At 37.6% G+C, this 10,514-nt stretch overlaps 1 protein-coding gene across 1 annotated transcript; it reads left to right on the plus strand.

Annotated features, from left to right (window-relative positions):
* The first annotated feature begins 392 nt into the window (after positions 1-392).
* Positions 393-5,194, plus strand: LOC129411078 (serine/threonine-protein phosphatase 2A 56 kDa regulatory subunit delta isoform-like). Its single transcript, XM_055160906.1, has 4 exons — positions 393-682; positions 790-849; positions 4,623-4,767; positions 5,133-5,194. The coding sequence occupies exons 1-4, from the start codon at positions 656-658 to the stop codon at positions 5,192-5,194; spliced, it is 294 nt and encodes a 97-aa protein (XP_055016881.1). The 5' UTR covers positions 393-655.
* The last annotated feature ends 5,320 nt before the right edge of the window (positions 5,195-10,514 follow it).

Here is a 10,514-nt window from a genome sequence, read left to right on the forward strand (position 1 = left end):
AACCAGACTGTAGACCAAATTTATTTAAAGATAGATCCACAATATCGCCATTTTAATCTTGATAGTAAACATGACACATAATTTTGAGAACAAACTCTGAGCATGTTATAAAGTTATGATGTAACGTGAACCCAAGTGCAATCCAATTAAAAAGCGTGTGTCTTTTTTGTCCCTGTTTTATTTTTTCAGTAACCTATATCTGTCCCTTGGTAACCTGGTTTCATCATAAACTACAGACATTTTGCTTGAGTTAACATAAACTTTGTATTTCACTTCGCATCCTTCCAGTCTGTTCCACGGCGGCGCGGTGTCAGGTGCTACACTGCCCCTGCGCGGTGGCTCCACACAGGTACAGCGGTGCACGCAGCAGAGTCGTGCCCGGAGCCAGAGCACAGCGCAGGGAGGACCTCAAAGTGCTGCAGCGGTCCGGTCCCGTGTGATGAAGAGAGCCGTGTGTTCGGTGGAGCGCGCGTTCCGGTGCAGGGCCAGCGCTGGAGCGGCAGGGTGACATGTGGCGTTCGTAGCCCGGTCTCGGTCACATGGTGCGGGGATGGTCAGCGCGGAACAGCCCCGTATTCAGACGTGTGTGTAGCAGCCTTGTACTGTGCACTTCATAATAAGGACCTGCTGACACGCTGGGGATTCCCGCCTCAGCATGCCCCACAAGAGCAAGAAGGACAAGGTAAAACTTCTCCTGAGCACTTCTTTCTCATGGTAGTGTGGTATTTCTAACCTTTTCATGCACTGCAGTTAGTTTGATGAAGTTCACATGTTTTGCATTTTGTTTAGGAATCCTCCAAGTCTGGAAGGTCGAAGAAATCTGATAAGAATGGGCCCTCAGACCAAGACGTGAGTAGTGCATCCTTCTTATTGAGTTAACATTTCTGAGTGGTTCTTTTTTATTGCTTAGGCCTGTACTTTTCCTGTTTTAATGTGTTCAAAATGTTTTATATTGGAAAAAGTGCAGCTACTACTGAGTTGATTCGGCCAGTTATTATTAGAATAGGGAACCAGTCAAATTATTATTACTTAAACTTTAAAAAGTATAGAAATGTGTACGTACTTTTCATCAAAAACCTATATTCTGGCCCGATGTAACTTTTAATTTAATTACAGTGGTAACTTGTTAATAAAATGTCTTTCCAGTCAGTTTATCATCCACATAACAATTATTTTTTATTAAATGAAATATGTAATAACAATTAATCAGATTAGTTCTTATGAGAGAAGCTGCAACTGTTAAACTAAAAGATTGAGTCATTGTGTTTGATCATTTTAAAGGTATATCATAGAAAAAACTCAAATTCCCGACTCTGACAATTAACTGAATGTCTCTCCACACTCTTTTCCTCATCTGGCATCTGTCTTGTTGTCTACATTAAACTCTATGCACTCGGTATAATACTAAAAAGACAAAAAAAAAAAAAACACACTCTATAGTTTGGCATCTATGACAACACTGTAAATACATAATAACTCTTGATTAGCATTTTCGGACAGACATTTTGACCATATATTTTACATTGTGCACTTTGACCCCTGACCCCTCAATTCCAAACTAGCCCACAGTAGACACATCCAGCAGGTCAAGATAGATACAGCCACACTTGTACACATCACTGTTCCTCCGTGTACAACTTTAATGAGTCTTTTGTACTTTTTAATTCAGGCACTTTCTCATGTGACTGGCTCAGTATGATCTTATGACGTTGTTTTTTTTCTAAAGTGCACACTCATCGATCCTGCCTTTGCCTGTCTGCTCTGCCTGTTCAGGAGGATAATGCAGGCCTTTGTAGCAGCTGGTTGTGTGTAATATAGCAGGGCATGATGATAACCAAATTATAGTGATAAAGATTTGAGAAAAGTAAATACAACTGGAGTGAAAGTGGAAGGAAGTTGAGATTCTTCAATACTGGCTGTCGTCTCTTAGGGATATAGGGACTCAGTTCAAACTCAGTTTCTTACTTTAGTCCTTGTTACAGGAAGTGCTCCACTGTGTTTTTAAACTATATACACCTTCACTAGAACCGTTTGGATGATTACAGCCCTGGAATTGCCAGTCTCTACTGAATTAAAGGTAAATGTAGCTGCAGGTATGTTTTTGAGGAGGTAACAGCATTGTAACATGACGTAAAGCTCACAAGAGTCAATTTTGTGTTGTATAGGATCTTTAAATAATATTACTTTCTTTTATATTACCATATGGCCTTATATCTGTGTAATCCCTCAGTTGTTCAGGTATGTTCCATAGTGGTCCATGTGTATACTAGTCTATGTAACCCGTGTATCATTCATGCATTCGTTTTTCAAAATAAAACCAAAAATAAGAAAACGAAAAAAGTCCTGGTCTCAGTCCTGATCACCAGACACTCTATGCGGGCGCACCTCTGGGCCCATCCTGACACTCAGTCCTGGTTTAGACCTGGTTTACACCTGATTAAGTTCTGGTTAAGTCCTGATTCAGTCCATATGCGGCGCAAAAGTCCGGCATTGCAGTTTAAGTCATGAAAAATTAAAACTGAAAAAAAGAATCGTTATTCATTTTTTTCATTTGGTTTTGGAGACGAATAATGAAGAAAATTGTTATCTAAACACAGACGAAGCAGAGGGCTGATCGAGGGCCGTAGACTGATGCTCAGTGCAGGGAATAATTGAAATGTGTGTATGTTTAACATGTTAGAAGGAGACATCAGTCTTTATTCATGCTAAGATCCTTAAAGCCACACACTAAATCTGAAATATTAGCTATATCAAGGTCGATTTTCAAAAAGCTTGCATTAAAAAAATATTTGTTAATTGATGCAAGGTAATTTGGGCCAATTCACCTGGAAGTCTGAGGGCCAAGAAAAATTTGTCTGAGGGCCGCATTTGGGCCCAGGGCCATAGTTTGGACTTGCCTGTTCTAAAGCTATTCAGGAAAGGTTTGTTTTTCTTGTATCGATACCGACTCAAATGGGTATCTAGTTTCGATACTAGTTTTAGTACTGATTAGAATCTGATTTTGAATACTTTTGAAAACCCTGCAAGACACAGACAAACTGTAAATAATATGAAATGTATTAGTCACAGTTTAATCTGATTATTGCATAATATAATTTTGCTTAGGGTTCAAATTTAATATTTTATCAGTATTGGGCATCTTGTGATAATATTTATAGACACATGCTAGGGGGCAGAGCACACTGGCCCTGGTTTAGTCTACGAAGCCAAACTAATTTAGGCTCTTCATTCACTAATTGATAAGAATTGTTATCTAAGAAACTAGGGCTGGCCTATATTGTTACGGAATTGCAATTTGAGTTGGCACAATTATCAGATCGTAAAGGCTGCAATTATTTAGATAATAGAATGAACTTTTCAAAGAACAAAATACCCTTTTCTAATAGAAAAATTATGTTATGCCTAACCTGAAATTCATGTGATTCTTGTATTAGTTTATCCGTTCATATTTCAGTCTTCTCTCAGATCGTAAGGCCCTGGAGTTGTTCGCAGTGTACACTCAGGACTGTACTTTTTAAACATAAATCGCAAATATGATCACAATACTTAAGAGCAATTGCAATTTGATTTTGTTTTTCAAAATAACAACAGCCCCATATAAAAAAAACTACTGAAATATGGATGTGTCTTCTTATCACTGTAGACATGAGCAGTGTGGGGCCCAGATTGACCGACGCCAGGACCTCCTGTTTGTCCCATTGACAGTTGTATCAGCCTTTTCCGCGCTCCAGTGTCATGTCCATCAATGCCCCTGTACTGTACACTGCTCACACAGCTCAGGTTGCTTCTCACAATCACCTGATCTGATTCGGAAAGCAACCTGACCCCTCGTCTGACACCCTCCCTCCTCCCTCCCGCTCCGTTCCCGCTACAAGTAAGGTTGTCAAAAGTATCGAAAATCAGATACTAATCAATACTAAAACTGGTATCGAAATTAGATACTCATTTGAACAAGTATTGTTGCTAAATGAATAGCTTTAGAATGATCTAGAGCTGTATCAGAACAAGTATAAGAGCACATAGACCACGATGGAACCTAAAACAAGATGGTATTATAAAAGAAAGTACTATTTAAAAGGCTCATATTACGCTATTTCTGATCTATGTTATATTGTTATTTCCTCATCAAAAACATGGAGTTGTCTCTTATTTCATTCACACGTTTACTACAAAAAACCCAGCGTATGTTTTTGATGTCGTAACAAGACTCAGTGTTGCATAATATTGGACCTAAATTGGACATAAATTGTGTAACTTTTCCACTGGAGTGCCTATCAAATACTTTTCTCCATGGAGATGTTATTACTTTGTCTAGAATGTTGCACAGTTTGGTTCTAAATATTTCTTTATAGAAACCAAACCTGACCAAGTTACAGGTCAGATCTGTGGAGAGTAAGGTAGAGCTGTTTAATGTCATACTGTGGAACATGTTATCAAAATCAGAATTGAGTATCGAGTCTGTTTCCATAACACTGAAATTGAGTTTGAAATGTTAATATCATGACAACACTAGCTGCGAGAGAGAGAGAAAGGAGGAGGTAAACTGAACCTTGTCCTCCAGGCCAAGAACTACCTGGTCCCAAACCTATGGGTAACTAGAGCCTCTGGGGCTTGTTTTGCAGGGTAAGAAGGTGCCGCCCGCTGCCCAGCTCCTCCGGGTGAAACAGCCGGGGTCACACTCGGCCGTGAAGCGTGAGAAGCGCTTCAGCACATCCACGTTTCCTCTGAGTGCCAACAGAGAGCTGCAGAAACTCACCCCAATCGTAGGTATGTTCACCGGTCACATTACGCACGCAATCTAAGTATACAGAACTCACACGTACATGCTGGAGGTGAGGTGGGTGAAGTGTCTTGATTGAGGACACAAAAACAGAGTGTATTGAACCGACAACCAACAGTTACTAAGCCAATATCATATCATACTTTATCATACTTGAGACTGTCTACATTGACACTTCATACTCAGAACAGAGAGGGTTGATTTTGATCATTATAATTGATAATTGTATTAGAAGCAATAATATCTAAAATTTAAAAAATAGATGAATTTCTTCTTTCCAAATATGAACCGCAAGATGTTAATAACAGAGGATTGGCTGTAAACTTTTCCATTTAGAAGCGTTTATGTCTAGCACTACAAGAATTTCTAGATGATCAAGTGTTCAGTTCGTCTCATGACCTCAAAGGAAACTAAAGCGAGTGCCCTGATCTGTGCCATGTGTTGATTAAATACCAGATGACCTCTCAAACTTTGCATGTTGGCACTATGAGAATGAAGGGAATCATATAAAGAATTCATAGGTGCGGTGGATCCTCAGAAGCACCTTTTTAACCTTGAGGTCCAACTTCTTAAATAATTGATAGAGACTGGCCATCAGCTGGATCTGGAATGCAAATGATGTGCAATCAGCAGCTTTGGCCAACATGGACCACACAGAGCGTTCCTGGGTCGGCTTTGTGATTGGAGCTCAGTTTGATGATGTCACAAACCCATTAACCAATATTACTTTTGAGACAAACTTTTTGGAGACAAATGTCTAAACCAAAATCACAAATGTTCCATAAACTTGCTGTAGCCTACGTGTTTCTGTGCTCTACATTCATACTTGAGCGATTAAGTATTAGAATCATTTTTGCAACAATATTGATTAAACAAATTAGCAATTTGTGCTGTCAGAGAAACTTTATATGAAGGTATGTAGCCTGTGCTCTTACTGTTTTAAAAAATGTGCTACAATCACAACTGAACCTGAGTTGCCAGTGCCTTAACCTGCCGAGGACACATGCAAGTTTTACTATTCTCAGTGTATGGACAGCATATACTGTAGCACGTGCTGATGTTCAGGTAGTGACCATTCAGATCAGATCAGACATTTTAGGTTTTAACCAACTGGATTTCAGCATTGAAACTGGCAACTGGACAAATGTGAGGCTCATTCTGCTTTCTGTGATGCAAACCACCACATAAATCTGACATGTCCAGTGACATTGTAATTAAGAATAAATCAGTATTACAGTTGTTATCAGTGAAAGTTATACTTGATTTGATATTTGGCTTAACTTTTTTTTTAGAATAATGTGCCAAGTTTTGATGTTGAGTCTATCATTTTATCGTTAGGTGATTTTACGCACATGTATATTTGCAGTATACTTAAACCACATTAAAAATGTTATTACACATTTCTAATAGATTGTCAACATTTCTTCTGACTATCATGAGATTAGAAACAACAAGAAAATTAAGTTTTTTTGTCATTTTGTCATTATTGCCCGTAATTATAAAATTCCAACATTTGTGGAATTTTCTTTTGATTTTTGTCTCATGAAAAGACCAAACAAAAGATACTTTCATAAATTGTGACTACTGACAGTTGTTATTTTGGAAGCTATTAACTTTTTCTAATTAGATTTTAAGGTCATTTGAAGACTGAAAGTCAGATGTCAGTATGATTGCCGCACACAGTGTACTTGTGCAGTGAAGCAGCTGATCCTCTGCACGGTGTTCTCATACTCTTCGCCGTAGCATATATTGGACTGTGAGGTTGAGGTTGAACATTGACATCAATCTTTCATAGCTTCTTTGTTTACACACGGCATTACAGACAGGATCTGGTCTAAGTGCTTTCCTGTAAGCCACACCGCGCTCTGCTTTGTCTTCATAGGCTCCTGACAACAGCGGTGTGCATACGCTGTTAGCTTCACAAGTGCACCATCATTAACATCATGTCCTACTCATATTGGGAATGTGACCCCATTGTCAACATCCACTGATAGACACTTTGTTTGTCATATTACACATAGCACAGGCTTCAGTTTTACAGAAGACACGTTAAGCTTATTTTACATGTGAGTATAAATTGTAAAAAACAGCAATATTGAGCGAAATGGCTTCATGTTTGAAAAGGGTCCATTCACTCTCTGTTTAAAAATACACATATTATGATCCCTGGCTATTTGTAGTGGCATTTCATCATAGCATGCAGCAGATATATTGATCATTTATCTGTTTTTATTGCTGAAAAAGTCATTTTTGAATCTTAAATGTATCAAATGGAGTCTTAATTTTAAAATGAATCACAAGTGTAAACAGGAAAGGGGACAGGGATAGGGAGTAGGTGAAAATAGACATCTCTTAAACCTCTAATGCTAGACAATACACAGTTACTCAAACATGCATCAAAATTAGAGATATAAGGGTTTTCAGGTATATTGGTTAGTGTATTCTCCTTAAATCTCCAGCAGAGGCCGTTACTGTTTTTCGCTGACCTGCTGCTTAATAGGGCTGGTATTATTAAGAAGTTGCCGATACATACCTCGATACATAATTCACTATACGATACTTATCTTGATACAGTGCACTTTCGGTTCGATACGATATATTTCAAATTGATTCGATGCAGTTCAATAAATAATAATGGCTAAATCATAACTGTGATGCTGAAAGTCTGTTAAATCACTTCTTGTACAAAATGAATATGAAACAAACCCATTAAAAGCAACAAAACTGTAGCTGTAACTAAATTATTTAGTAAAATATACCAAAAGATACTCTTGATACAGCAGCCCACGATATCAATACTGTATCATCACATTAAATGATACGATATATTGATATTTTGATATTTTTAAAGAGTATAAAGCACATTTAATACCTAAATGCGATGAGATACTTGCACAAAACATGACTACACAGTTCTGTTAAAGGTTTGTGGTAAAAAAGGGCTGTGGGTGACAGTGGCCCTACATTTCAGCCTAAATATATCAGCAGAGCTTATCAGCCATCGGCTTCTTTGGATTCTGAACAATTGGGCATCGGCATCAGCCATGAAAAAAACTAAATCGTTGGATCTCTAATCAAAATATAATTGAGAGTCAGTTTATTGTGACACTTTTATAACAATGTTAAAGCATTATGTCCCCTTTAAAGCAATACATAACCTTGTACTGTTTCATTTTGGTTTGGTCAAAATGATTGACATCTACCCTCTAAAGACTGAAGTTTCCAGTTTTAAATAAAATTACTAATTGCTCATGAATCAAGAGTGAACATTGAGGACAAACTATAAAAATAAAGGCTCAAAATATCAAACTTTATATTCCCTTGTTGAACTCTTGAGAGATGAGATCACATGATCCCTCTAAAGCTCTGTTGTTCACTTATGTGGTCTGAAAATAGTCTTGGCTGTTAGGATGCATGCAGGCACTTACAATAATGCTGTTGTGCTGGTTTCCTTAAAAATAGTGATACTAAACACTAAAAGTTATCATGTGCACTTATGGATCATTTATTCTAATATTGCCTTATTCTGACATTGGTACCAGAACACTCTAACATAAAAAAATGTAACCTTTATTGACTTAACATTACCATTGTCATATACATAGATAGATATTGATTTTAAGTGGATAATTATATAATTATAGGCATTTAATCGTCTGGATTTAATGAATCTACAAAAATATGATAAGACGTCACACTTTTTTCACAATATGAATATTTTTTTTGCACGTTTCTCTTTTTATTAGACTATTGATGAATGTTAATTAGAGGTTTCACAATGTATATTTAAATAACTAAGACAACTTAAAGGGCACTATTTTCTGACCTTATGTTATGTTGTTTCCTCCTCGAAAATATGCCTGGAGTTTTGTTGTCTTGTTTGTTTGGGGGGAGGTTTGTTTGTGTTTTTTTTGTTTGTTTTGTTTTGTTTGTTTCATTTGGACATGTTTAACACGCAAACCTTGCATATGAGTTCTTCTCTTTTCTACCTCATGATGTCATGTATAAACTTCATACACCTTAATTAGAATTATTTGGATGATTTGAGCCCTGGAATTGCAAATCTCTGCTGAACAAAAGGTAAATGGTAGCTATTAACTTAAAAACTACCACTACATGACATCCCAAGGTGTGAATGAAACATGTGAATGAAACAAAACACTTCAGGTTTGTTTGTGATGAAGTAACAACATTATAACAGGCCTTAAAGCTCACAAGATTGACTTTTGTGTAATACAGGACCTTTAAGATTGCAACACCCACACCTGACACTGGACACTCAACCTTACCTTCACTTTAGACATGTTTGCTGCTTGTAGTTAAAGTATTATTCTGGGACATGCTCTGATGAGAGTGTGTGTGTGTGTGTGTGTGTGTGTGTGTGTGTGTGTGTGTGTGTGTGTGTGTGTGTGTGTGTGTGTGTGTGTGTGTGTGTGTGTGTGTGTGTGTGTGTGTGTGTGTGTTAGTGCTGCAGATGATGCGAGTGACACAGGAAGTGCTCATTACCGGACTAATAATCTGCTTGTTTTGGCTCAGTGGGGCAGGACTACATATTTGATGATTGTGGTGAAACATTTAGTGATGAGATTGTGTTACAGAAGCCGGCTGTGTGTGTGTCTTTGTGTTTATGTGTGTGTATGTGTGTGTCAGGCTGTGCTGCCATCTGCTGGATACAAAGTGAGGTGCATTTTTAAAGAAGCCAAAAATCTTACTTGGCCCATTTTTGTATATATTATTGCTGTTTAGTTTTGGCTATGTTTCCACCTTATATTGTGTTTTGGTTGCTTTATTCTTCCTCTTGGTTTTCATTAATTTACTACTACTACAACTTCACTACTAAACCATTAACATTACCAGTGGTGTGGCGCACTCTGACCTCACGTGACCTTTTTGGGAGTACTTTGTATTTTTTGCTTGTGATAAAAAGTTATGTGTATGTGTGAGAGAAGGACAAGAAAGACAAAATTTGCCCAACAGTTTAAAGGTGCACTGTGCAACTTTTCTGTACTTTGTCTCCATGGGGGAATGATGGCATTAAATGTATCTATCTTCATGGAAGGAAGAAAGTTTCAACTCTGTAACAATTTGCAGGTGCCCTCTCACAATAACAATGCATATTTATCAGTTTATTTTTGAGCTAGTAAAACATTTGTAATTGAACAAAAGCAGCATAGATCAGTGTAATATCATCCTGTTGAACATTCCAGGTAAAGTAAAACAATCTGGGCATAAGCGGGTGCTGGACCTCCTGTAACAGAAGTCACATGGTGCCAGGGCCCTCGAAGTCTTTTTTAACAGGGGTGCTGTGAAGCTAGCAAGCAAGCGGGAAACCTGACGTCGACAACGTAAATTCCGTAAACCTACATGTTTAGGCCTAAAAATAATTAAATTAAAATCTAAATACACATAATAGCATACATGTGTCAAAAATCACTTCCCAAAATATGAATAAAGAATTTATAAATTGTGCAAAAGAATACATTTAATACTTTTATTTAAATCTCCCTCTAGCCACTAGGGGGTGCTGCAGCACCCCTGCTCCCCACAGCCATGCATGTTGCATCTTTAATAAATTCATTACCTATATATTATTATATTAAAGGTGATTTCACATTTATTTATTTATATATTATTTGTCAAAGACGCACATATTAGGTCAGTTTTATGTAGACCTGATGATTTTGTCGGCTCTGGACGGACAGTTTGTGGGGGTTTGCTCCGGTTGTCATGGTGA

Source organism: Boleophthalmus pectinirostris, unplaced genomic scaffold, assembly GCF_026225935.1.
Source record: "Boleophthalmus pectinirostris isolate CB_2022bp ecotype Guang Dong unplaced genomic scaffold, ASM2622593v1 HiC_scaffold_10, whole genome shotgun sequence".
NCBI lineage: Eukaryota > Metazoa > Chordata > Actinopteri > Gobiiformes > Gobiidae > Boleophthalmus > Boleophthalmus pectinirostris.

Excerpts from the sequence above, each read along its gene's own strand:
- LOC129411078 (XM_055160906.1), top strand. The coding sequence starts at position 656 with ATGCCCCACAAGAGCAAGAAGGACAAG. Across the intron at positions 683-789 it reads ACAAGAGCAAGAAGGACAAG|GAATCCTCCAAGTCTGGAAG; the intron begins GTAAAACTTCTC and ends CATTTTGTTTAG. Across the intron at positions 4,768-5,132 it reads GAAACTCACCCCAATCGTAG|CACTACAAGAATTTCTAGAT; the intron begins GTATGTTCACCG and ends GTTTATGTCTAG.